The following is a 27137-nucleotide window of genomic DNA, read 5'->3' on the forward strand; positions in this document are numbered from 1 at the left end:
TCATTCGTTCACATCTTGAACTAACCCCTCCCTGAAGCCCTGGGCTCTGTCTGTTGGGCAGGAGTGATTTGACCTGGGAGACAGCTTAAGGACCCTCAGAATGGGGAGGGTCACCTGGGCTTGGGGGATGCAGGTGATCAGGGGAAGCTTCCTGGAAGAGGTGGCCCTTGAGCCAGGCCTTAATAACCAGTGATGGGCTGTGAGGAGAGCTAGGCAGGGCATTTCAGACGGCTGGAACACCAGGAGCAGAAACCTGGAGTGGGGAATGGCTGGGCTGTGTGCAGGGCAGAAGGCAGATTTTCGAATCTGCGGGGGGCAGGGGGTGAACTCAGCAGGGAATCTGAGAAAGTGGGTTGGGGCACAGCAACAGGATCCATGGGAGGCCCTGGAATAAAGGAGTCACATGGGTAGCCTCTGAGAAGTGGGAAAGAGCCAGGCGGCCGGCCTCTTCCTCCCTGTCGGCCCAGCCAGGCTCAGAGGGGCCCCAGCAGGGCCACGGCTGTGTTGAGAGAGACCTGGCAGGCGACGTTCAGGATCTGCCCAGGACAGGCCGCTGCATTGAAGAGGGGCCGCCTGTGACCTGGCCACCCCATCGGGGTCCTCTGTGTATCGTCTGACCATGGGGCACAGGGGGCAGGAGCCAGGAACCCTGGCCCAGGCCCCTCTGGCCTCCTGTGTGTCCTCAGACACATTGCTGGGCTTCTCTGTGCCACCGTTTCCTTGTCTCTTTCACGGGACCTTCCTCCGGCTTTGCCCCGAGGACTAACCGAGCTAAGATGTGGAGCTGGCCCGGAAAGTGGAGTTTGCCGAGAAAGGTGGGTCAGGATTCCCGGTCCTGTTTCCACAGCTCTGGGATGGAGGCCGGGGGCAGGCTCGGGAGCCTGCTGCCTGGGTCTGAGCCCTGGCTGTGTCACTCAGCCACCAGGTAACCCTGGGCGGGTAAACCTCTGCACCTCTCTGCACCTCAGTCTCTGCATCTGTGAAATGGGCAGTGATGGCACCGGCCTCCCTGGGGTCGGGTGGGGGTTGGGGCTTGTGGAGAGCCTCAGAGCTGTGGCTGTGCGGGTGTCTCTGGTGTCCTATGGAGGGAGCCCCCACACTCCTCTCTGTGGTCATCAGACCCTGGCATGGGTGTACCACTGCCCCCCCACCGGGGACATCCTGGGCCTCTTTCATCCCCACATCCCAGTATTGAGGCGGCTGTACCCCAGGCTAAGTGAGGGACCCCCCAGTCCGTCCCCTTGCCCAGGGGCTGTGGCTGGGAGGCACACAGAGCAGGCGGCTTCGGCGGGTGTAGACAGCCCGCCCCGCCCCCCCCCGGGCCGGCTCCGGGAAGCGGGTTAGTGGCCGGCGAGAGGAGGTCGGTCATATTGGCCAAGTGGCTTAATGGGACCGCTTCGGAGGTTACCGCGCGTGCACACAGGCGCCGGGAAGGGTTAGTTAACCTCTGAGAGATTACATTGTGTTCAGCGCTCTGTTAAAGTTTGAATTAATTTTTCCCATGGGTTTGTTCACATTCTAATTTTCAACTAAATGAGACATCTGTTTCAGAAAAGGAAAATTTGCTCTGGTTGTCATGGCAACTATCATTCTGTAAGAAAATTATTCCGATGGTTACTTTAGAACAGAAAGGCAGAAATTCGGGACATAAAGCCGCCTCCATCGCTCAGTCAGAATTCTGATTCATCCGGCTTCCCGGGGGCCTGTGTGTCCTGGACTTGGGGTGACATCGGGGCCCCGGGCCCTCGGGTGGCGAGGTTGGGTCCAGGGCCCTGGTTGCCTTGGACAAGGGGACACGACTCCTGCGGTACCAACACCATGTCCCGGGCGTTCGTGGGTCTCAGACCACGGCACGTGGGTGGGTGGGCGCAGCGAGGGGCGCTGGATCCCGCTGCTTGGGTGACAGGCTCTGTGCGCCCTGGCCTGGACCCCTGCACAGCCTGCACTTCACCTCTGGCCCCAAAGGACTCTGCTGGGGGCGGGCCGAGTGACCGGACGGGATGCCGGGGGAGCCCGGGGCCGACGTCAGCGCGAGGAAGGATGGGCCCCCCTCGCCTCCTCTTAGCCAGAGCAGAAACCTGGGCGGTCGTCACACAGGAGGGACCCGAGCGTCTCCTGCTTCTCTGGTCCCACCTGCCAGCTGCAGGCTGCTGGTTACCCGGCTGGCAGCAGGCCTGGGAAGCGTCTCTGGACATTCCACGCAGCGTGTGATCTTCCTGCGCCCCTGGTTCCAGTGTGAGCCGGAACATCACCTCTTCCTGCTGGCAGAGCTGGCACTGGGAGGGTGGCCTCACAGCGGGGGGGACAGTTAGTCCTCTTAGGCCACCCCCTGCCCCTTGTCAAGCAGTGGGGTACAGCATCGGTCAAGGACCCTCCCTGCCCTCATGGGGTAAGGTCTGGGGACATAGGTGTCGTTGTCCCATTTGACACAGGCTGGGAGGGGTGAAGGGACCAGCCCGGGGCAGAACCAGGAGGTGTGATGTCAACTTCAGTGCCCCTTCCACCCCCGAGAGGGAAACAGGGCAGCCCCCACTCCCCCACCTGACACTCCAGAGCCGCCCCTGCTCCCTCCAGATGCTGCCCTCAAGGCCTGTGGATCTGATGGCCTCAAAGACGGGGGAGGGGGTGAGGGGGAGGGAGGGGAGGCGGGAGGCCTGGGAGCTGCTGTGTGACACTGGGGAGTGGGGCAACCTCTCTGGGCATCTCTGGGGCAGGTGGACTCCAGCTTCCCAGAATTTGAGGTGATACCTTTCCAAGAACTAGGCAGGTGCATCTACGGGGAAACACCCCCAGATGGAGGTTCGTCGGTGCTGGTCGAGGGGCAGTGGGGCAGGTGAGGGCTGGACCGAGGCTTGGCTCTTGGGCCTCTGGGTGGTCTCTGATGGATTCCCAAGTGTCGCTTTCAAAAAGCCACCTTTTGCTGTGGCTCATGGGCACTATCAGAGCCTTCTCCCCCTACTGGTGAGGCCCTGTCCTGTCTAGTAAATACTGGATTAGATGTTTGGGAGGCCACGCCCGAAACCCTGCTCCTTTCCGCACAGGTGGACGGGCGGGAGGCTCGAGGGGGACCACCTGGTGTGGCCGTGGGAGAGGCCACACCCTGGCGCAGCCGGAGCGGGCTCCTCGTGTGCCCAGGGCTGGGGCCTCAGGAGTGCCCGAGCCAGAGCTCAGCCTCTCGGGCAGGAGCGGCCCCCACGCCTCCTGACCGGGACCCGTGGCAGGCAGAGCACCTGACGCTGACTCAGCCCACATGGATGCGGTGTCTGGTAGAAATATGTTTAACTGAAGTGTCCCCTCTCGGCTGCGATGTACTCTGATGTTTTCTGTTCTTTCTTCTACTTTTAAAAAATGCTGTTGTGACCCATCAAAATGCAGTTTGAAAAACCCTGCCCTAGGCCAAAGGTTTTTCATGCAGGCTCCATGGTGGGTGTCAGGAGGAGTCCATGATAATGGAGGTGCTGGTGGTGGTGATGCTGATGATGATGATGGTGGTGATGATGGTGATGGTGAGGGTGGTGATGATGATGGTGATGATGGTGATGGTGATGATGGTGAGGATGGAGATGATGGTGATGATGGAGATGATGGTGGTGATGATGATGGTGATGATGGTGATGGTGATGATGGAGATGATGGTGGTGATGGTGGTGGTGATGGTGATGATGGAGATGATGGTGATGATGGAGGTGATGGAGATGATGGTGGTGATGGTGATGATGGTGGTGGTGATGGAGATGATGGTGATGATGATGTGGTGATGATGGAGATGATGGTGGTGATGGTGATGATGGTGGTGATGATGGAGATGATGGTGATGATGGAGATGATGGTGGTGATGATGGAGATGATGGTGGTGATGATGGAGATGTTGATGGCAGCTGCAGTGCATTGGGTACTTAGTGTGCGCCAGGCACTGTACATGGATTAACTAATGTAATTCTTTCCACAGCCCTATTAAGGAAGACAGTAGTATTGTCCCCATTTTACAGATGGGGGAATTGAGGCATAGAGAGATGTTAAGCCAGTTGCCCAAAGTCCCACAGGTAGTAAGAGGCAGACCCATTCTAACCCAGGTCTCTGGCCCTGACTGAGATTCCCTTGAAGTTGGGTGTAAAATTGTGTGTGCTGTGGGGGTGCATTTATCCGCAGAGAGACACCTCAGATTTCTGCAGGACGGGCAGGCCAGTGAGTGCCCCTGAGGAAGGAGGTGCCCTCTGCGGGGTTGTCCCAATGCCGCCCGGCCTGGAACCCTGGCTGGGGCCTCTGCTGGGAGCAGGACTGTGCCCTCCTCCTGGAACTTACTCACCGTGGGGGCAGGCGGGGCTCTCTGTGGGTTTCCTTAGCTTGGAGCAAGAAAGGTCTTTGGCAAAAGCTGATTTTTTTTAACTTTCATTTTAAAAAATTGCATAAATACTACTTGTTCATTGTAGAAAAATAGAAACTTCAGTTAAGAAAGGGAAAAAGGAAGAGAATGCTGGTGGTGCCCACAGCCCCCTCCCCCCACCTCCAAGTCCAGGGAACCCCCACCCCGTCGCCTCGGGAGTTTCTAGGTGTCAAGCTGGTCCCGGTGGGAGTTTCTGGGCGTCAAGCTGGTCCTGATGACTCTGGGCCGTGCCCGTATCCCCTTCCTGTGCTTGCCCCGCGCCCGCTCCGCTCCCGCTCCCCTCTCTGACCCCTGCTCTTCTCCCTCAGGCAGCCCTGGTTTTACGGCTGGGGCTTTAACCTCCCGCGAGGACAAGCACTGCTCGAGAAGTGGAACCTCATTCCTGAGGGAGTGGACATCCTGATAACCCACGGACCCCCGCTGGGTAAGAGCCCCAACCCCCAGCCCCAGCCCCAACCCCCAGCCCCAGCCCCAGCCCCCTCTCTCTGAGGGAGGCAGCTGCAGGTGGGTGTGCATGGAGCCTAGTTTGGCCCTGTTCTGAGCCCAGTTTGCTGGGGCATCAGGGAGGAGTTGCCCCATTGTCCCCCTAATCTCCTGAGCTGAGAGCTCAACTTGTCACCTTGTGGACTCCTCCCAGCCCCGCCAGGTCAGAAGCGGCTGCCGTGGACACGTGGCAGGTTGGAGCTTGGGGAGTCGGAAGGCAGGGCTGGGCCTGAGTCTCCAGCCCCGAGTCTCCAACACCACAGGCCCACCCCATGCACCCTCACCCATCAGACACATGGGGGCCTCACCCCTACCCATCCCAACAGGCTCTAGTGCCTCTGGACCCCACCCCAACTTCCCTCCTCCCGACCCTCTCCTCACCTGGCCCCTCTTCCAGTCCATCAACTTGCCCCTTTGATTCCACCTCCAAACTGTCCCAGCTCCTCCCTCTCTCCACCACTGCTGTCCTCGCCACAGGCCAGGTGACCTCCTCACTGGCCCCCCAGCCCCAAGTCCTGCCCCACCCCCCATCAGCAGATGGGAGTTCTTGGAGTTGTCAGTTTTGCCATGCTATCCCTCTATAACTTTTGTGGCTCCCTCAGACCTTAAAATGAAGTTCAAACTCCTGGCTGAACTCCTGACAATTCAGGCCGACCAGCCTTTTTCTCCCACCACGGCCTCTGCCGAAGCTGCCATCGCTCCCTCAGTGACTGGGGCCAGGCCGGGGCTGGGCGACACTGGACCAGGGCCTCACCTGGTCTTGCCTCCAGGGCTAGTAGGCCACCAGATAGAGGGGCCCAGAATGGCCCAGCCCAGTGGGACACGTTCAGGGGTTCAGGAAGCCTGAGAGTAGAAGTGAGACGAAGGCTGTCAGGGGGCCTGGGGAGCTTACAGAGGAGGGGACCGCAGAATGGGGTCCGGGGAGGCAGGGAAAGGAGGGAGAGGTGTCCTGGGTGGCAGGGGCCCAGTGCAGCTGGAGGGTTGTTGGCTCACACGCCTGTGCAGGAAGGAGCTGCCCTGAACACCCCCGTGTGCCAGGCGCTCGGCCAGGGCTCGTAAAGTGCTGAGAGGAAGGCTTTGCTACCCCCGTTTTCAAATGGAGGGAGCCCCAAGTCCTAGGGCCCTGATAGGGTTTAGGGGCGATACGCGGCAGCTTGTAACCAGGGCTGTGTTAGCTCCACCAGCAGCCCGCTGACCACATCCATTGTCACCGTTGCTGATGGTGAGGCTCTGGGGCAGGTTTGTTTCCTCTCACGCTCTCCCTCCCTCCCTCCTTTCCATCCATCCCTCAGTCCGTCTGTCCAAACAGTATCTTTGGGGGTCCTGCTCTCTAGTGCCTCCCCCACAACAAACAGCTCCTGTTCTGGGGGTACCTGTGTGCCCAGCGCAGCCCAAGTGTCGATACATTGTTGAATGAAACTGAGGCACAGAGAGGTTACATGACTTACCCAAGGTCACACAGCCAGTAGGTAGCAGATCCTGGGACTTAAACCCAGGGGTCTGCCCCAAGCTAACCCCCTGCCCACTTCCCGCGTCTTCTCTCCTCCCCCCCCCTTCACTCTCTCTCTGCCTCAGTCTCTCTCCCTCTGTCCCTCTGTCATCTCTAAGTCAGTGTGTGTTGTAGGACCCCCTCCCCCACCAGCAGTTGTGAAAAGCCCGATGCGCCCACCCAAACAGGGGCCAGGAAGGACCTGGGTGCCTGCCTGGAGCGGCCCATTTGTCGTCTGCGTAGCCACGTGGAAAGAACAAGCAGCTGCCACGTGGGCAGCTCCGGGAGTGGCCGCAGACCAAGGCGCGACCACGTGAGCCACACTGCACTGAATGACGTTCCTTTCCGCGCTTTTGTGATGTTTGTTTAGAAAGTTTTCGACATGAAGTCTTGCTCCTGGGTTCCTCTGGGTTCCTCTCTGCTGCTGGGCACTGGGGTGCCCTTGGGCTCCTCCGGGCCCTCTCAGGCCTCTATTCGCTTACCTCTGCAATGGGTGGTTGCCACCCTTGAGACCACTTTGAGCATGAATGGCCAGGGGCTCATAGTCATCAAGTACCCCACCCACATGCCTGGCCCACTCGGGGCTCCTGGAAGCGTGGCTGGCAGAGGAGGAGGGGGGAGCAGCACAGCCCCAGGGGGACATGGCAGACCCAGCTTTCCCTCCCCGAAGGCTGGGGCAGGGCCTGGCCGAGGAGAGCGTGCCAGGTGTGGGGGAGCTGAGTCCAGAACCCAGTCTCTGAGGCTGCAGAAGCTGCTTGCTGGGGCATGTGGGGCTCGGGGCTGGACTCACTCCCTCCTGCTGTCTCCCCGCGCAGGCTTCCTGGACTGGGTCCCCAAGAAGATGCAGCGGGTGGGCTGCGTGGAGCTGCTCAACACGGTGCAGAGGCGCGTCCAGCCGCGGCTGCACGTCTTCGGCCACATCCACGAAGGTCAACACTTGGGGTGGGGAGGGGGACCGCACATACCAGGGGCCCCTCAGCCACTCTTCAGAGGGGCCGTCTCACCTCCCTTCAACACAGTCACCTCCTCCCTCATCTCTATGCCAGAGGGAAATGGCCCATTGGTGGTGATGGTGATGATGATGGTGATGGTGGTGATGGTGATGGTGATGATGATGGTGATGGTGGTGATGGTGATGTGATGCTGATGGTGATGGTGGTGATGATGGTGATGATGGTGATGCTGATGCTGATGGTGATGGTGATGATGCTGATGGTGATGGTGATGGTGATGATGGTGATGTGATGCTGATGGTAATGTTGATGGTGATGCTGATGATGGTGATGGTGATGGTGATGATGCTGATGGTGATGGTGATGATGATGTTAATGTTGATGGTGGTGATGGTGATGTGATGCTGATGGTAATGTTGATGGTGATGCTGATGACGGTGATGATGGTGATGATGATGATGGTGATGCTGCTGCTGCTGATGGTGATGATGATGGTGATGGTGATGGTGATGCTAATGGCGATGGTGATGGTGATGGTGATGCTGGTGATATGCTGATGGAGATGCTGATGGTAATGTTGATGGTGGTGATGGTGATATGATGCTGATGGTGATGGTGATGATGGTGATGCTGATGGCGATGGTGGTGATGGTGATGGTAATGTTGATGGTGATGATGGTGATATGATGCTGATGGTGATGGTGGTGATGGTGATGCTGATGTTAATGTTGATGGTAATGTTGATGATCATGGTGATGGTAATGTTGATGGTGATGATGGTGATGCTGATGGTCATGGTGATGGTAATGTTGATGGTGGTGATGGTGATATGATGCTGATGGTGATGGTGTTGATGGTGATGATGGTGATGCTGATGGTGATGGTGATGGTAATGTTGATGGTGATGAAGGTGATGCTGATGGTGATGGTTATGGTGGTGATGATGGTGATGATGTCAATGATGACGCCTCACTGTGTGCTTTCCAGGTACTGAGCTCAACACTGTATGTGGGTTATTATCTCATTTGTCCCTCACAGAACTCTTGGGAAGAGCATCTGTCATTATCATATCTATTTATAGATGAAGAGACTAAGTTGGGAATTTCGGTAGTTTGCCCCAGACATATTCAGCCCACGTGGCTGAGAGCCCTCTGACTTCTGCCCACCAGACAGCGCTCACTGCCCCAGGTCCTGGCCTCACCCCTCGGTCTTGACAGGCCGGTGCTTACTTTCCAGGGTACGGGGTCATGGCGGATGGGACAACCACCTATGTGAACGCGTCCGTGTGCACCGTGAACTACCAGCCCGTGAACCCGCCCATAGTCATCGACCTCCCCACGCCCCGCAACTCCTGACCGCCCCTGCCCGCCCCGCCCCCCGCCCACAGCAGCTGCGAACGCCTGGCTGAGAGCACGGACCCCAGCCGCCCTCCCCTCCACGCAGACAGCCCGTCTGGCCACGGGGACCAGCCAGCAGATGCGTTAAGGCCTTGGAATGAGGACTCTCACCGCTGACTCTTCAGCCTTTTGTCACCTGGAGTCGGGACCCTGTGGGTCCCTGTCGGGGGTTCTATCCTCGTTACTGTTTTCTGCGTGTACATTCCGTGTGTACCCTGTTAAAGGACCTAACAGGCCCGTGGCCCTGTCGTGCTCGGGAAGTGACTGAATCTTCATCCTTCACAGTGGGTCACCCGCATGGGTTTGGGAAGCTACCGCCCTTGGACAGATTTGGGAAGTTCTTGCACAAAATCCCCCTCTGACCGAGGGTCTGTGTGACTGCCAGCCCCGGGGTTGGGGGGGTGGGCGGGAGCTTTTGTAGTTGGTACAAACAGCCCCTCCTTCCCTCCCGGGCTGGAGAGGAGGCAGGCCCGCTTTTCCCAGCCAAGGCCCTGCGGGGAGCATCGGGGACATCTCAGGAATTCGACTGCGCCTGGCCAGGCCACAGCTGCTGCCTCGTGTTGATCCCGTTTTCTTCCCGCGGGCACCCTGCTGACCTGAACAAGCCTGAGCGTCCCAGGCCCTTGCCCACGCAGAGCCTGGGTGACCTGGGGGTTGGTTCTACACATGAGCCGTTTGAGTGTCCAGGACTAGCTGGAGGGTTCCCAAGTCATGGATGACCCCTGGTCCCAGGGGGCTGTGCTGCTCTGCAGAACTCAGCAGCCTGGAGGGTCCACAGGCCGAGGCAGCCCTGCCACATGTATGTGCCCATGCGGGTGTGCACCACACACACACACACACACACTCACACGCCCCTCTTAATTTAATGAGCGGACCCCATACGTCTCATTACTGTCCTCCAGCGGGTCCCCGCCCTCGGTGAGGTTTCCCTCATGCCATTTGGGTTCTACACGGCGTGCCCATAGCTGAGGGCGGCCGAATGGATCACAGTCCTTGTCCCAGCGCCAGCTGGCCTGTTAATGGGAGGTGGCACAGTGACAGAGCTGGCCCTGGGCTCTAGCAGCTCCACGCAGGGGGGCTTCCTTTTCCTTTTAAAATCAGGACCAGGGGGGGATTTGGGCTGAATCTCTGAGGGCGAGGCAACCAGCAGGGCCTGATGGGGGTGAGGCACATGAGGCAGGATGGTATGCACGGGGCCAGGATCTGTCTGCATTTAAAATTTGGGTATTTTGTTCATCATGGATTTTTTTGGCGTTCTGATTTTTAAAAATAGTACATTATTGTTCTTACCAAGTTTTTTTGGTACCCCCTTGAGTTGTGCACCTGAGAGCAGGGCCCTTCACACCTCACCCTAGTCCCTGCCCTGGGAACCAGCATTTAGTGAGCCCTTTGCAGCTACGGTCTGGTCTCAGCCTCAGCCAGTCCTGCAAGGTGGGTACTGTTGATGCCCTTTTAGAAATGAAGAGATAAGATCAGAGAGGCCAGGTGACTTGCCTGAGGATGCACAGCTCAAAAGGGCAGAAGCAGGACTTGAACCTTGGTCTCTGGCTTCACAGCCCCTGCTTTACCACCATATGAAGCTCCGCCCTCCAAGGCAATGCGTGTCCAAGGTGCTTTTTTTTTTTTTTTAATTTAAGGGTCCTGTTCAGACCTGTCTGGTTCATTTCTCATAGAGAGTCCCTGGGGCCCTGAGGGATCCTGCTCCCTGAGCCCAGCTCCTGGCCCCCTGAAGACCGGGATTCCTTCTCAGCTGGGGGGCTCCCTGTGGGATTCGGGGCACCATCGGGGAGGGGGGCTGCTGCTGCACCGCCGTGGCCCAGGCCAGCTTCACACTGCGGGGTGCAGGCCTTCAGGAACCCCATTTGGCCCACGGTTCCCTGTGGCTGGGGATGTTCACGAGGTCTCTGGGGTGCCCCAGCCACGTGTGGTGCGGGGTGGAGGACACAATGCCCTTTCGGTCGCCTCTGCTGAGTTTCTATGTGGACCAAGATCTATAAACTTAAAAAATTTTTTCCTAAGGTATCTTCAGAATATGGTGTATTTTTATGTGGAAAAGAGAAGCTATGAAGGCAGCTGTTACTTTAAGAGAAAATTCATTAAAAGTCCTTGAGGTATGGAAGCTGATGGCGTGCTCCTCAATCATTCTGGCATAACTTGATTGTGGCTGTAATTTTTTTTGTCAAGCATGTCAGACAATAAAGTCTTTGTAAAAAGAAAGGGACGTCCACGTGCGCCTCTTCCTGTGTGTGTCTCTGCACCCGTGGGGCCCACGCGGCGGGAGCCGCGCCCTCCGGTTGGAGCCCGGAGGCAGGTTTCTGAGGCCAAAGACCTTCCTTCCGCCCGTGTCGGCGACCAGCGTCCTGCTCGCTCCAGCTTCCCCCGGGGTGGGGGGGTGCTCGGAGGTTATTGGCGTGGGCAGTTCTGCGCCTTGTTGTTTTCAAATACTTACGGCCTGGTTTCCCCAGAGAGCTGCCAGGTGGCCGAGCGCCGGGTTCTTCTTGGAAGCAGCACGTGCAACCCGGCCCTTGTCAAACTAGGGCTCCGGGTGTTGCCCAAGAGAAGCACCGGCAGGTGTAATGACTCCAGGCTCCAAGCTCCCTCAGCTGCAAAACCCTGCCATTTTCAACCAGCCATCAATTCATTAATACACCCATCCACTCACCTACCCATTGAGGACCCATCCACCACCATCCATCCATCACCCATCCATCTACCATCCATCCATCCACCATCCATCCATCCATCCGTCCATCCATCATCCATCCATCCACCATCCATCCATCCATCATCCATCCATCCACCATCCATCCATCCATCATCCATCCATCCACCATCCATCCATCCACCATCCATCCATCCATCCGTCCATCCATCATCCATCCATCCACCATCCATCCATCCACCATCCATCCATCCATCCATCCATCCACCATCCATCATCCATCCATCCACCATCCATCATCCATCCATCCACCATCCATCCATCCATCACCCATCCATCCATCACCTATCCATCCATCATCCATCCATCCATCACCCATCCATCCACCATCCATCCATCCATCCATCATCCATCCATCCATCATCCATCCATCCACCATCCATCCATCCATCCATCCATCATCCATCCATCCATCCACCATCCATCCATCCATCCATCCATCCATCATCCATCCATCCATCCACCATCCATCCATCCATCATCCATCCATCCACCATCCATCCATCCATCATCCATCCATCCACCATCCATCCATCCACCATCCATCCATCACCCATCCATCCATCCATCCATCCATCCATCCATCCATCCATCATCCATCCATCCATCCATCCATCCATCCATCCATCCACCATCTATCCATCATCCATCCATCCATCCATCCATCCATCCATCCATCATCCACCCACTCATCCATCCATCCATCCACTCCACAAACATCCATTGAGCACCCCCCACAGGCCTGGCTTGGACTGGAGAGGTGGCAGTGGTGCTGCTGACAGGGTTAGGAGGTAGGATTGATGAGGAATGGATGTGGGGATGGGGGCAAGGGAGAAGTAAGGTGGCAACGGGTGTTGGCTGCGAGTCATGGAGGCGGAGCATGGGAGCAGGAAGAACAGGACATGGTGCCCTTGGGATTTGCAGGGCAGGTGTTCAGTGCCCCGGGGGTGGGAGGGAGATAAATGCACCTGGAGGACGAGGAGCCTCTCTGGGGACTTGCATTTAAGGGTCATAACCAAAGCCAGGGGGCTGGGAGAGACCTCCCAGAAGGGCTTGCAGAGGGCAGGAGGAGCAGCCTGGGGCAGACCATGATGGGGTCAGTCTTGTCATGAGCCTCTCCTGTCAGCCGCCTCACCTGTAACCTGCCACCCCCACCCCCAAAGGGTTCCCCTCCACCAAGGCCTCCCAGGTGCCTTGGGTCCCCCTCCGTTGTCCACAAGGAGAAGCTGCTGGACTCGAGGCCCCGGGTTGCTGCTCCCGGGCAGGAGTCGCTGCCGCCCCGGTAGTGCTGTGGAGCACCAGGGACCTGAAGCTCCGCTGCCCAGCTGCCGCCCAGCCTCACGCGGCCGTTGTGGGCGGGCTCGGATCTGTCTGGGGTTCGCACCTGTGGTGAAGGGTGGGTCCCCTGCCTCAGCTCTCGGTGGTTCAGCCCTGGGTTCATGCACACTTAACGGCCATCTTTCCCCAGGTGTCCCCATGGCATGAGGGGGCGACACAGGATAGGGTCCCCGATAACCCTCTCATTGTCCTTGGCAGCCCGGTGGACAGACCCGGGCAGCTGCCTCCCCTCCCTGCCCCTCTGCCCTTACGGTAGGTTCACTCCCACGGAGCCCCACCCCCAGCTGTTCTTTCCTGCAGTTCGGCTTCCATTTGAACTTTCACGGGGACCAAATTCCCAGGCCCTTTCTTCCAGAAGAAACTAGCCCCTGAATATACTTGTGGAGGAGACACGCTCTGTGGACAAGAGTTTCAACCCGATGCTCTCCCCTAATGCCACCCATGGCTCCCAGCTGGGCCCGCACCTGCCTGGCCTGCTCAGGTCTTGTGACGGGAGGCCTTAGACTCCAGGGGACCCTCCCATTGAAGGCTTGGGCCGTGATGACCTCTGAGATGCAGGAACTAGGTCCTGCTGTTGGGAAGCTCGCAGTGTACTCGGGGAGGCTCCTCTGAGCCCAAAGAAGCCGACCCCTTCTTTCCAGTGTCACAGGCTCGGGGCCCAGGGGGCGGCAGACAGGGTCAGGCTTGGGGGCCCCCGAGGAAGAGCAAAACCAGTGTACAGGGGAGATCAGGGAGAGCTTCCTGCAGGAAGGAGCCTGGCTGGGCCCTGAAGGACAGGAAATGATTTCCCACTTAAATAAAACCCCACTTTTTATTTTGAAATAATTAAGATTTATGGATGAGCTGTAGATGGCACGGAGCTCCTCGATGCCTTTCCCCCGGTTCCCCCGGTGTTGGCATCTTCTGTGAGCCCCGAAAGTTTATCGGCTCGGACACTGACACGGCCCCGCCCGGGAGCGCAGGCCTCACCTGGGTCTCGCGGTTTTGGATGAACGTCCTTCTGTTTGGGGACGCGCCCCGGCTCCGCGGCCTCCTGCCGCCTGGACCGTCTCTCCGTCTTCCCTTGACGTTCGCGACCGTCACAGGTCCGAAGAAGCTGGCTGAGCGCCTCGTAGCTAGTCCCGCGGTTGGGTGCCGGGTACATTCTGGCGATCAGCGTGGGGTGACGGATTATGAGCAGCATAGATCCATCCCCAGAAAAATTCCCTAGTTTTCGCCCCTTTTGAATCACATTTTTCCAAAATGGCTTTTGCAAGCCCACCAGCAAATTCCCACAGTCGGGCCGCACCCTGGTCGGGATTTAGTGTTGTCCATTTATAAAACTTTCGCCATTTGAGCAGGCGTATGCTGTGTCTCTGGGGTTTTAATTTCCATTTCCCTGAAGGCTCGCGATGCTGGGCATCCTTCTCGGTGTTTATCTGCCACTCACCCATCTTTCTTTGTCAAGTGTCTGTTCAGATCTTTTGAGTTTTAAAAGGCTCTGAATGCTCTGGATACAAGTCCTTAGATTTGCAAATAATTTCTTCCAGCCTGTGGGTTGTCTTTTCTTTTTTTAATTTTTGTTTTGTTGATCCCCACCACCCTCGGGTACCTTTTCCATTGATTTTTTGAGAGAGAGGAAGGGGAGCGGGGAGAGAAACCTGGATGTGAGAGACACGTCCACTGGTGGCCTCCCGCACGCGCCCCGACCTAGGCCGGGATCGAGCCTGCGACCGGGGTACGGGCCTTGGCCGGGAATCAAATCCGCTCCAACCACGCCGGCCAGGGCTCTGCTTATTTCTGAAGGATATTTGGGTAATTATAGAACTTTTCCCACTTTTTTCCCTTCGCCTTTCAGCTTGTGTACGTGTTTTCTTCAGGCTCATGCGTCCTCCCCTTGATAGTGTTGAGTCTCCTGTTGTGCCTGTCGAAGGCCATCTGTGTCCCTATTGTTCAGGTTTTCGTTTTCACCTCTGCACTGGGGTACGGGGCTCAGGAAGGAGGGGGGATGGCAGTGCCACCTGGGAGCACGGTGCTGCCTTCGGTGATGGCCCAGACCTGGCAGCCTGGCTCTGACCGTGAGGGCGCTGGAGGCCACCCTCCTCACCCTCCTCCAGAAATCCTGTCCTGGGGCCTGACTCCAGGCTTCCGGCTTAGGGCTGGGGCTCTTTGGGCTCCCCGGATGGAGGGCTCCCCCAACCAGAGTCCTGACCTCCTCTCTTTCGAGTGCCTGTGACCTACGGTCCTGGGCGCTCTAGGGAGCCGGCCTGTGTTTGGCTGCTGGGCCAGGCACAGATGTGCTGGCTGGGTGCTCCCGGGAGGGAAGCAGGGCAGGATCATTTTTGCAAAACCAGAAACAGGCTCAGTCCAGAGAGGTAAGTTGCACAGGGGCCAAGGGAATTCATCCCTAAGAAAGAAGAGCTGCTGGGGCTGAGGGTGTCCCCACACGTGGCCCTGCCAGAGCCCCCTCAGCCTCATCCTGATGTCCCCCTTGCCAGGCTGGGGGTGTCCAGCTAAGAGACAGAAAGCAAGGGGCTGCCTCCTCTCCCCCCTCGCAGGCCACCCACCGTGGCCACACATCCCTCTCTGCACTGGCCTCGGTGTCTCCACCTCGCCAAGTGGCGTGGCCAGCGGGACAGGGGGCTGGCCCGGCCGCAGGGCCCGGTGCCCTCAGGACAGTGAGCTCCGACTCCTGCTTCTGGAGGACTCATCAGCAGCACAGGAAAGGGGAGAAGCCGCCAGGCCATTGCCCAACCCCGGACCCGCCCTCCTGGTGCTCAGGGCGCTGAGGCCGCTGCTGTGCCCCCGAGAAAGAAGCAAAGTCCACTCGGGCCACGTGGTGCTCACGAGTTTATTTTGGCATCACCTTGGCGAGGTCCTTGGCCCCGGAGGAGCAAATCACAATGGCAGTGAGGGCAGACACCCGGGGGGGTGGCTTACAGAGAAAAACCAATTGCAATGGAGCTCCCGGACCTGGGGGTCGGAGGGTCAGCTGGAGCCATCGCTGCCCCGCGGGGGCCTGTCCCTGCAGCAGAGGCGAGTGTCCCAGGGAGGTGGGCTCCCCTTGGCTGGAAGTGGAGGTCGCAGCCTCCCGTGAGCCCACCATCCGGGTCTGGAGACAAAGGGGACCCAGCAAAACATTGTCGTGGAAACAGAGGGCCTGTGAGGGGCGTGGCTCCCCTTCCCACACCTCCTGTCTCCTCACAGAACTGCACTCACCTAAGGCTGAGGCCTCTTTGGCCACCCAGGGGTGCGGAAGGGTGGGGGAGGGTCGGGGGAGTAGTGGAGGAGGGGGAGGGGGGACTGGAGGAATGGGGAGGGGGGAAGGGTCTCAGCCCCGTGGCCTGGGCCAGCGTGGCCTGGGGCTGAGTTGGCAGTAGAGGTGGGTGGGGTGACGGGGGCTCCTCGCCCACCCCTCCCTGACAGCCTGTGGTCACGCAGCTCAGGGACAGCTCTTCCCTGCTTCTCCCCAGCTCCCCAGGACCTCTCAGAAGGCAGCGAACTGTCTCCTGTCCGTCAGCGTCACAGCAGGTGGAGGGGGTTGCAGTGAAGACCCGTCATGTCCAAGGAAGGGTCCCTCCTGAAAGGCCACTGGGGGGCGCTCCCAGTCACCCTCCAGCTCAGCCCCGAGGCACCACAGGGCCTGACGGACTCCGGGTCAGGTGGCTCCCGTGCCCTGGGGCAGGGAGGCAGCCGCGTGGACCCCACATGGACCATCCAGCAGGGTCCAGGTCTGAACAGGACCAGGAAGCCCTCGGGGCCTGGGTGGGGGAGGGGAGCTTTAGGGTCCCCCGGGGCACCCAGCAGGCTCTCATGACGAAAACCTCCAGAAACCCGAGTGTGTAAGTTTTTCAGCATTGGGGTTCTTTAAAAGTCTCAGGAATCATTTCTGCAAAGATGAACATTTTTATTTGCTCAGACTAACGAGGGTGGGGTCCTGAGGCTCGGGCGATGGCGAGGCCGCCGGAGGGGCTGTCCCAGAGGCTGGAGCAGGGCAGTGCGGAGCCCGCTGCCCGCAGGGAAGGTCGCAGGCTCGGGGTGGGCTGGGCTTGGTTCCCGGGGACAGTCTGGAAAGGTCACGGAACCTCCGGATTGTGTTATCTTGTCAGTCTTGGGGTGAGGCCCCGGGGGCCCCGCGGTCCCCGTGCGTCCCGCTGGGTGCTGGGCGGCGCCTACTGGAGGAAGGCCCGCAGGAAGTCGTTGTAGGAGACCCTCGAGGAGAGGGTCTTGTCGTAGTACTCGAGGATGTGGAAGAACTCCTCCTCCGACAGGTTGATGCTGTACTGCCTCAGGACCTGCGGGCGGGACGGAGCGGCTGCCGGGAGGGGCCAGGCCCCCGCCTCACCTGGGGCCTGAGCACCTCGCCCCAGTGCCTCCCAGCAGCCCTCCCTCCCTGTCTGTCTGTCTGTCTCTCTCACACACACTCTCCTCCCCGCCCCTCTCCCAAGGCCGCCTTGAGGAAGGAGGGAAGCCACGTGCTGAGATGGCGAAGCAGGAACAGTGACGCCCAGCCACTGTCCAGCCACCACCAGCTCCGGACTTCTTTTCAGAGAGAAGTGAGCTCCCACCAGGTTTAAACTATTGCTACTTTGACCCCCTGTTGTAAGCAGCTGAAACAAATCCTGATAGGACCCTGGTGCATAAGAATAAAGATTACACACATAACAGAGGAGGCCCCACACCCTCCGCTGTCACCCACCCCAAATCCCTGGGCAGCTGAGTGGCAACAGCTGGGACCTCACGTTAGCCCCTCAACGCTTCTGCTCTGTTCTGTGACCTGCGAGGCAGACGCAGGCCCTGGGTTCCCCCTAGAGGCCAAGGAAGGCCCGACGTGGGGCCTAGGGGCAGCTGGGCTCCGGTGTGGGCAGTGAGGAGTGTCCCCAGGGGGGCTGGAAGCCTTCAGGGAGGAGAACCTGGGGTCTGCAGGTGAGGGGCGCGCACTACACCCCGATACCCTGGGGGTCCCGAGGAAGTGGGGCTGGGACAGCTGCTCACACGAGGGCCTTCGGTGGGGACTGGGTCCCCTTCTGAGGCTCCCTGCCCTGGCATCGGGCACCTGCCCCGTTCAGAGGCGGCAGCCGCGCCAGGGGCTCACCTTCCGGAAATCAGCCACGTCCACGAGCCCGGTGCTGCCCTCGTCGTAGGACTTGAAGGTGCGGCGCATGGGCCGCCAGCAGTGCAGGATCTTGGGCTGGATGCGCAGCAGCGCCCAGTATAAGGAGGCTGTCTCCGCACCGGCTTCTTCCTGGGGAAAGAAAACCGCCAGGAGGGTGAGAAAGGGGCGTCTGAGGGGGAGGGTGCCGTGGACGGGCTGTGGCCGCTCCGGCCTCGGTCCCCCGGCCCCTCCCCTTCCCCCGCCTGTGCCCCACCGGCTGGCTCCCCGTCTAGAACGGAGCAGAACTCATAACAGCGGCCCACTCGCCATCCCTGCTGTTCGCGACACGTCTGTCATTTCCGCCTCCCGTCCTCTCCTCCGCCAACCTGGGAGGGAGGGAGTTCTCCTCATGCCCATTTCAAGGACTGGGAGGTGGAGGCTCAGAGGGGCAAGGAGGGGGGATCAGGACTGACCCGGCCCCTTTACCTCCAGCAGCGGTCAGGCCACAGCCCTGCCCGGGAACTGCTCCCAGGGCGCTGGAGGGAGGGCCCCCCGGTACCCGGCGACTCCAGAACGGCGTGGGGAGGGAGGTTTAGTTTGGGTGTCCTAGTAGGTTACTGTGATGAACAGTTTTTTAAAAATCGCAAGGTTGTAATTATACCTAGTAATTAGACAGCAGGCGACACTGTGATTATTTCATTCAGGGCCGTTAGATGGAGAACAGGGCCGACTAGCAGGCTCAGCCCGGGCGGCTGAGTGTCAGAGGTGAGCCGTGCTGCAGGCAACACTGTCACACGCTCGGGGAAGGTTTTGTTTCAACACCTGCTCTACGCAAAGCAAATGAGCACCAGGCTAAACTGCTTTCACGTTACATCATTTAGCACCTGGGATGGACACTCGGCAGGTACCCAGGCGGCAGATCCGTGTGCCCGCCGGCTCTCCCGCACCCAGCCTGGCCTGAGAGAGGGTTTTCCCCACCCAACCCGAGGGACCCCCGCCCCCACCCCCCGAGAAAGCAGCTCCCCAGCCGCCCCCACAAGGGCGGCTCCACTGGGAAGGCTGCAGAGAAAGCCCCCAGAGAGCCAGACAGAGAAATGGTCCTTTTAGCTTCTCTAAAAGCAGGGGGACAGCTGGCCAGAGCTGCAGACCTGTGCAGAGGGATGGGCCTGGGACCAGGACCAGGCAGGGGCGGGGGCTCTCTCCTGCAGAACAGACGTGGCACCACCTGTCAGTCATGCCAGGCAGGGGTGGCGATGGGTGGCAGGACTATCCTGAACCTCAGGGTGTGGGCTGTAGACAGGTTTGGGGGAAAAGCGCTGGAGGACGGGACAGGAGCACCCGGGAGGTGGGAGGTGCGCTGGGACCTCTGCTGAGAGGCCCAGGCTCCCAGCCACTGCACCTGAGCGCCTGTCGCATCCGGTAAACACAACCTTAGTCTGACCCCGGCCCCCTGCCCCCTGCCCCCTGCCCCCCGCCACACACACACACACACACACACACACACACGGCTGGCCTTCCTGCATCTCCGTGAGGATGAGCAGCGGGTACGGATCAGGGCGGCTCTGCCCAGGGGGGCTCTGAGCGGGGCACTGGGTGCTCTTTTTAACCGGCCACCCCTTGAAGGCCCTCAGGGGCAGCAGACCTCCCCATCCTTCACAGCAGGGGAAACCGAGGCCCAGGGAGGGGAGGAAGGCCGGAGCTGGCAGGGGCCTTGCAGGCTGTGCTGTCTCCATGGCTTCCCAGCTGAGTCCCTGGGCCCCGTGGCGATCCCGGGGGCCGGCCTCCTCTCTGCTCATGGAAACCGAGCCCAGGGAGGACTGTCTTCGGCTCTTCCGCCGGAAGCCGCCCAGCCTTCCGCGCTGGCCCTGCTCTGCTAAACCAGGGCCTACGCTAAGATGGTATTGATTTTGCACAAAACAGCGAATTTCGCTGTGTAGAAACTTTATATATGGAAAGAACTGTTTGCTGGTGCTGAGGTCGTGTTGGGGGTGGGTGGGGGCAGGGCGGGGGGGCAGGGCGGGGGGCAGGGCAGGCCGCCCAGGTCAGCCCACACCTCCGGCCAGCGGGAGCCCTGAGGTGAACCAGCTGTTTGCTGAACTACTTGATTCACTGTAACTAACTCAGTGATTCAATGTAACTGACTCAGTGATATAATGTAACTAACTCAGTGATTCAATGTAACTGACTCAGTGATTCAATGTAACTAACTCAGTGATTCAATGTAACTGACTCAGTGATATAATGTAACTAACTCAGTGATTCAATGTAACTGACTCAGTGATATAATGTAACTGACTCAGTGATATAATGTAACTGACTCAGTGATATAATGTAACTGACTCAGTGCCACGGAGGCCGACCCCCAGCTGAAAGAGCCTCTTTCTGCTTCGAGTTTGGAAAGACTCGGGAGAGGCGAGTCAGTGAAAACAGTGGCTGAACTGGGTGAGGGTGAGAATCATTAAACTACAAGTGGCTGAGGAAAAAAGCTAAAAATGCAGAAGAACTGTGTCCTGTTGCTACTTAGGCGTTTTTAGGTTCTCACCCCTCAGGGAGACAGAGAGGAAACTGTGGGTACAGTTTATGCAGGAAAGAGGGCCCCCCAAGCTGCCTCCCATGCCCAGGAAAGCCCTGTCCTGTCCTATGGATACACATCGTGTTTGTTTAAATGTTTCCCTTTGCTGTGACCCAGCCCTCCACGCCCTCCAGCCCAGCTCTGCCTTCTCCGTGAACCCCCGTCACTGGGCCCCTGCATCGTGTGGGCAGCAGGCGCTGTCCCTGTTTGCCTCACAGACAGGTACTTTGGGAAAAGCCACGATAATCAGGTGTCTGCCACCCGCCCAAGTTTGAGAACCTGGGACTCGGGCTACTGGTTCCCAGCTTGGGGTCTTCAGAAGGGAATCTTTGCATCATTTCCAAGAAAGTAAATTTGGAGCTGTTTGCAGTGTTTGCAAAGCCTGATGGAGACCCCACAGCTCCCGCCTCCCAGCCACGAGCTCCCCGACCTCAGCTTAACCACGAGCCCCTACCTTCCGGCCACGAGCTCCCAGCTCCCAGCTCCCAGCTCCCAGCTCCCAGCTCCCGCCGTACCAGGCGGCCGGCTGGCCAGACCCCGGTGGTTATACGCTCACCTGCAAACCGCCTGGAGCTGGACAGGCCTCAGGGTATGGAGGAAATGGGGCAGCACAGGCTCGCTCGGCAAGTACATGGACACACGTGTCATACATGCATATACAGAGAGCACGTGTGTATACATGTTTATATCACACAGTGATAAACGCATACACCATATGCGCACACACATATTGCACAAGCGTGATATACAAACACATGTGCAGAAAGCGCATCTGAGCGGGTGCACGGGGAGGTGGCAGCCAGGCCAGGGGCGTCTGATAGGTGGGTCCTCATAGCCTGTGACCCCCCTAGTGTCTCTGCATCCACGGCGCCCACCTTTTGTATGACACGAGATGACCCAAATTCATGATGAACTGAGAAAACCTGAGACCCTTCCTCCCCAGACCCGCACGACCTCGGGGAACGGCCTTCGTACCATCTTGTTGGCATTCTGAATCTTCATTCTCTGCAGCAGTGAGGTGTCCTTGGCTTTCAGCAGCAGGACGCAGCTCTGGATGAAGTCACAGTAAGCAAACCTCCCCGTGCCCTTGAGGTCGTACTTCACGGCGAGCTGCTGGCTCTCCTCCCTGCTGAGGTCCAGGTTGAATTTCTCCACCAGAGCTTAAGACACAAGTGCCCGTTCAGTAGGTGGCAAGCGCCCACTCGTTCGCTCGCTCACTCAGCACTTGCTGGGGCGCCTCTCTGCTTTAGGCCCTTGTTTCACAGGCTCATGCTTGGTGGGTGGACAGATGTGGAAACGGGTGTGCGCACGGCAACTAAGCTGGGTAAGGAGGGAGGGGGCCCCGCATCCTGCTGGCCCGCCGCAGCTGCGGTCACAGCGGTGTGGACGGAGTGCTGTGGGAGCTACGACCGGGGAGCGGGCGGGGAGAGCAGAGGCGGGGGCGTCCCAGTGAGGGGTGTGTCAGAGCCGAGCCCGGTGAGGGGGCGGGGCGGCTCCGGGTGCCGGGGTGGGCCTGGGACTCGCACTGGGCCTCCGACTGAGAATTTCTCAACTGGGCTTCAGAGGCGCCCTCTCAGGAGTCCGCCAGGCTTACGAGTCGACACACTGAGTTTCATGCCAGTGGAGATGACAAATGTCTAAACCTATTCTGCTGAAGCCATGCAGGGTCAGGGCTGAAGTCTGCTCTCTGACCAGGACCACGTTAGTGCCATGTGGATGCCACCTCAGTGGTCCTCCCAGCCCGAGGCCGGCACGTGCTGGTGTCAGATTCCTGGCCCCACTCCGCACCGGCTCTCGCCCTCAACTCTCATCAGTTACAAAGCCCGAGCTGCTTGTGCAGTGACAACTCATTATTAAGAGACTCAGGTGGGCCCGGCCGGGCGTGGCTCAGCAGTTGAGCGTTGACCTGGGATCCAGGAGATCGCGGTTCGATTCCCGGTCAGGGCACAGGCCCGGGCTGCAGACTCCATCCCCAGTCGGGGGCGTGCAGGAGGCAGCCGATCAATGACTCTCTCATCACTTTTGTTTCTCCCTCTCTCTCCAAAATCAATAAAGATATAGTAAAAAAAAACAAACTTAAGTAATTTTAAACACTTTGCTGACCAAAGTAGCTGGCCACACGGGCGAGTTCTGGCTTGAAACAGCCAGTCAGCAAGACATAATACTGGAGGTTCCCAAGAAAAACACTTTCCTAAGAAGGGGTCTAGACATTAGTCAAGAAGAGGGGAGCTGGGGAGGCTTTAAGCAGAGGAGTGACAGGGTCAGGTTTATTTCCTGGAATTAAAATGCTGCACAGACACTAAGTATAAACCAAACTGGCTTAATTTGAAAAGTTTATCAAAGTGGCACACAGTGAACCAACGTGAGCTGGGGGGGGGCAGCCTGCGTGTCTCCCGCACCCTGTTCTCCGCCTGTCCCACCCCCTCACTATCAGTCTGTTGACAGGTACAGCTGCCCAGAGACCGAGGCCAAGTCTGTGCCCTGACACTGAAGTCACGTGGGTGTGGACAGCTCAGCGGGGGTCGAGGTGGGTCAGGCCCCTGCCCCTCCACACTAGTGCTTATCACGTTGCTCAGCCCGCCATGGCCACCCGGGTGCTCCCTGTCCTATTGCGCCCTGTCATCCACCGAGGGAAGGGGCTTGTGCCCGGAGGCGACACTCTATCACCCCGGGAACTGGGCCAGAACGAACCCAGGAACTCAGCTGTGGTGATGTCGCCCTGCTTCTGCACGTCGCGCTCCTTGCACTCCCTCAGAAACACCCGCCAGCAGCCCTGGATCCTCTTGCGCAGCTTGCTCTCGATGGGCTCGCAGTTCTGCAGCAGCTGGGAGCCCAGCACGGTGCCCGAGCTGCTGGTGGTCTGAACAGAGAGAGAACTGTCTTGTCACTGAGATTTGAAATGGAAGGAATGACATCAACCTACAGATACATGACTCAGGCTCCGAGATTCCCAGGTTCACCGGTGGTATCATCTCAGAAATAAAACAGAAAGCAAAACTGAGGTGGTGATTTTACCGTTTCACTTGTTTGCAGTGGTGGGCCGTATTTGTGCCAAATCGTAATAACTAAGGTAGTTCTGGAAATAAACACGTAGCCAAGATTCAGATACAGAGATGCCAATTCAACATGTCACTGCTGTGTGCGCAGGTGTGCACGTGTGCGTGTCATGTTGTGCGTGCAGGTGTGTCTGCACATGCGTGCATGTGTTGTGTGTATGTGTGCATGTGTGTGCATGTGTGCGTGCATGTGTGTGCATGTGTGTGTGTGCATGTGTGTGTGTGAAGTGACAATGACATTTTTCACCAGAGGAAGTCATATGAGAGCGAGGGGCCCACTTGTCATTTCCCGGGGATGCTCACCTGTGCTCAGCCCAGAGTATGCGGCACCTTGAAATTCTGTAGACCAAGCACGAGGCTGCCTTGTATTTCCCACTTAGAAACGGGATGAATGACTGCAGCCCCGACGTCCCCTGAACGCCCGCTCCACGTGCAAGGCTGCCTAATGCGGCGACGCGTTCGGCTGAGTCCTGGTCTCTGTGCCCTCCTGAATCCTGCCTGTGCCCCCCTCTCGGCCAACGACAAGGCCCCTCCCGCTGCTCAGGCCAGAGTGTTGATGCCCCCGGGCTCCCCTGCCTCCCCCTCAGCCCCACACCCGGCCTGCTGGGACGTCCTGGGGGCTGTGCTCAAGGATGCCCCCGGTGTCTGACGCCGGCCTCCCGCTCCCTGGTCACGCCGCTGAGCCGGCAGCCCTCCCGCCGTGTCGCCGCCTCTGCCTGCCCGCCGCGCCCGCTCCGCCCACGGCCTCGTCCCCGCGGGCGCCCGGCTGTGTGGACCGACGCCCCCGGCGGCGTCGCTCCTGAGCTTAACCACTGCCAGGCGCCTCACCCTGGAGTGGGGTCCCGGCCCGTGGAGCTTCCTGTGCGGCCCTAACGGGTCTACAGACTCGGGCTTAAGACACGCACTTGATTCCCTCACAGGCCTGGAGGCCGGGAGCCTGACGTGAGTCCCCTGAGAGCTAAAGCTACGGGTGGGCAGGGCTGCGCCTGGCGGCCCGAGGCATCCAGCCCGGCGCCCGGTGTCCACAGGCCCGCACTCCTTGGCTGTGGCCCTTCCTCCCGCTGCAGTCCCGACCTCGGGCGGAGCCTCCCCAGGTCTCATCCCTCCCACGCGGCTCCGCCTCCGCGCTCCCGCCCGCGGCCTGCGAGGGCCTGTGCTCCGGGCTGCGGCTCGCCCAGGCTGAGATCAGCTGGGGGCGAGTCCATCCCATCTGCAGCCTCCCCCTCGCGTGTGAGGTAATTTGCAGTCCGGGGCTGGGGCGTGGGCACTCCAGGGCGCTCCTGCCCTCCCTCTGCTGTGCTCACCGTCTTTAACTCTCTCAACACTTTTACTCTGTTCACTGTTTCCTGCCCCCCCCCCCAGACTGTCAGCCCCACAGGGCAGGGACCTTTGTCCGTTCTCAGCTCGGAGAGGGCCCAGCACCCCGTGGGTGTGCCTAGGTGTGTGCCAATTGAGTGCACAAGTGACTGAGGGAGCTCAGCAGGCACGGAGCACGATCCCCTCAGCCGCCCTCCCGCGGACACACTGTCGCCCTTCTTGTGACGAGGGAGGCGCCCCGGTGAGGCTGCCCCTTCCCCACTCAGGCCAGGGCGGGGCCTGGGGCCTGGGGCCAGGGCTGTGCAGACAGCCGGGGTTTCAAACCGAGTCATCCTGCGCCTGTCTGAGGGACCCTGAGCACTCGAGGACACTCGTGCAGTGGGCATAACAGGCTCCCCGTGGCCCACGGTGGGCAGCTGCACCCACGGGGCACTTACTCTGGCATCTGCCTCCCTGCCCAGGGCGCTGGCAGCGTGGCTGACGTGGCTGCGCCCTGCTCACCTCCCACACGCCCCTTCCTGCCTCCAGCCCCCTTACCCCTTCCACCCGCCACCCCCACCCCCGTTCCTCACACCACCCTGCCCCTCCAGGCAGGTGAGCGCTGAGGCCCCACCAGGGGCTCCTGTCCTGTGACCCCCCCGAGGCTCACCCGTGCCACCTTCTCAGGCACCCCCCGTGGGAACACAAGAGACCCCCCCACGGGGACTGTGGGTCGGGTACAAGCCGACCTACGAGCGCCACCCAGGGCTGGGGAACTCACCTGGGGCTGGCTCCGGGGCGTTGTCCCTGTTTTCGGGTCTCCGGATGATCCCACGGGCCTGCCGCCCTCCGCGGGGACGTCGCTCCCTCTGTGGGCCTTGGCAGGGTCGCTGGTGCCCGGCGGGGTTGGCGCTGCGTCTGAGCCGAACCTGCTCAGGAAGTCCAGGTACTTCAGCCTCCCCTTGGCGTTGACGGGCATCGCGCCCCAGAGCCTGTCGAACTGGCGAGGAGGCAGAAGGCGTTTTCCCGGGGCCCGCGCAGACCCGCACGGGATCCCCCCGCCCCGGGGCCCACGTCAATAAAAAGAATTAAAAAAGAAAACCCAGTCGGCCTCCACTCTGTGGAAGCCTCCGGAACAAAGACGACAAGAGGATATTCATGGCTCCGCGGGACATTTTTTAATTGAATCGGGCCCTCCGCGAGCAGTCTGAGGCCATTAAATCTCTTGATTAGTCACGGGGACCGAGCGAGAGAGACAGCACACGAACGTTCGAGGGGGAAATGCAAACCCGACCCCGGCTGTGGGCCCGGTGGCCCGGGCGTCCCAGCGCACATTCCTCGTCTCCCAGGTGGCCCAGCGCACATTCCTCATCTCCCAGGTGGCCCAGCGCACATTCCTCGTCTCCCAGGTGGCCCTGGTGGCCCAGCGCACATTCCTCGTCTCCCAGGTGGCCCTGGTGGCCCAGCACACATTCCTCGTCTCCCAGGTGGCCCAGCGCACATTCCTCATCTCCCAGGTGGCCCAGCGCACATTCCTCATCTCCCAGGTGGCCCTGGTGGCCCAGTGCACATTCCTCATCTCCCAGGTGGCCCTGGTGGCCCAGTGCACATTCCTCGTCTCCCAGGTGGCCCTGGTGGCCCAGCGCACATTCCTCATCTCCCAGGTGGCCCTGGTGGCCCAGCGCACGTTCCTCATCTCCCAGGCACTCCCGAGCTCCGCAGACAGCTCCCCAGGGACAGCCCTCAGCGCTGTGTTTGCCGCCACAACTTAAGTCACCCCGAGGGCCAGCAGTGTCCTCTCCCGGGTGAAAGGGGGGCATCTGGAAAGCTGGACAGGGGTCTGTGGCTCTGACTGGTGCTGTCAGAGGACCCAGTGCCCCTATGTGAGCCCCTTTGGATGACCCTGGGCTTTCAGGGAGCCAGGACGGGGGCCAACTTGTTTGCAGTTGTTTTTTTATAGCCCCTGAGGCCTTGTGGAGCCCCAGCCTCCAGCACGTGCAGGGGGCCAGCAGCCTCCGGCCCGCAAAGGGAGGGACTGTCCCTGCCCTCCCCACGCACCTGGCCTTGGCCAGAAACCCAAGTCGCTTCTGGGCCCCACGGGGGTTTCCAGAAGCAAATTAAGAGGGACCATGTCCAGTTCCATTTGAAATTCTGGAAATGAAGTTGGAAGGGGCGAGGGAGTGAAGGGAGATGCTCCAGGCCCTGAGAGAGGAAAACGGGTTTAGTTTAGGCCAATATTCTTGATTTTTGTGTGAACTTTTTCTTTCAAAATAACTATAGATTTGCAGGAAGTTGCACCGATGGTATGGACAGGTCACCTGTCCCCTCCACCAAGTCTCCCCCACAGGTCACACCTTATGTAACATCTTCAAA

General features: G+C 59.5%; 2 protein-coding genes across 3 annotated transcripts in view; one reads left to right on the top strand and one right to left on the bottom strand.

The window, feature by feature from the left end:
• The window catches only part of MPPED1 (metallophosphoesterase domain containing 1), a 62390-nt gene extending 51458 nt beyond the window's left edge, over positions 1 to 10932 (top strand). The window contains exons 5-7 of one of the 2 annotated variants that reach the window (XM_081130221.1): positions 4693 to 4808; positions 7172 to 7285; positions 8546 to 10932. In XM_081130221.1, coding sequence (XP_080986347.1) covers positions 4693 to 4808; positions 7172 to 7285; positions 8546 to 8664 — 349 coding nt within the window. In that variant the 3' untranslated portion in view covers positions 8665 to 10932. The remainder of the gene's footprint in view (positions 1 to 4692; positions 4809 to 7171; positions 7286 to 8545) is intronic. The other variant, XM_081130222.1, reaches the window with a different exon arrangement.
• A 4651-nt stretch (positions 10933 to 15583) lies between these two features.
• EFCAB6 (EF-hand calcium binding domain 6) overlaps positions 15584 to 27137 on the bottom strand; it is a gene marked incomplete at its 5' end in the record, with an annotated part of 28005 nt that continues 16451 nt past the window's right edge. Inside the window, 6 exons of the mRNA XM_081129639.1 lie at positions 15584 to 17040; positions 17841 to 17990; positions 21388 to 21572; positions 23104 to 23272; positions 25546 to 25764; positions 26054 to 26584. Coding sequence (XP_080985765.1) covers positions 16918 to 17040; positions 17841 to 17990; positions 21388 to 21572; positions 23104 to 23272; positions 25546 to 25764; positions 26054 to 26584 — 1377 coding nt within the window. The 3' untranslated portion in view covers positions 15584 to 16917. The remainder of the gene's footprint in view (positions 17041 to 17840; positions 17991 to 21387; positions 21573 to 23103; positions 23273 to 25545; positions 25765 to 26053; positions 26585 to 27137) is intronic.

This window comes from Miniopterus schreibersii, assembly GCF_964146895.1.
Source record: "Miniopterus schreibersii genome assembly, chromosome: 2".
In the NCBI taxonomy this organism is placed as follows: domain Eukaryota; kingdom Metazoa; phylum Chordata; class Mammalia; order Chiroptera; family Miniopteridae; genus Miniopterus; species Miniopterus schreibersii.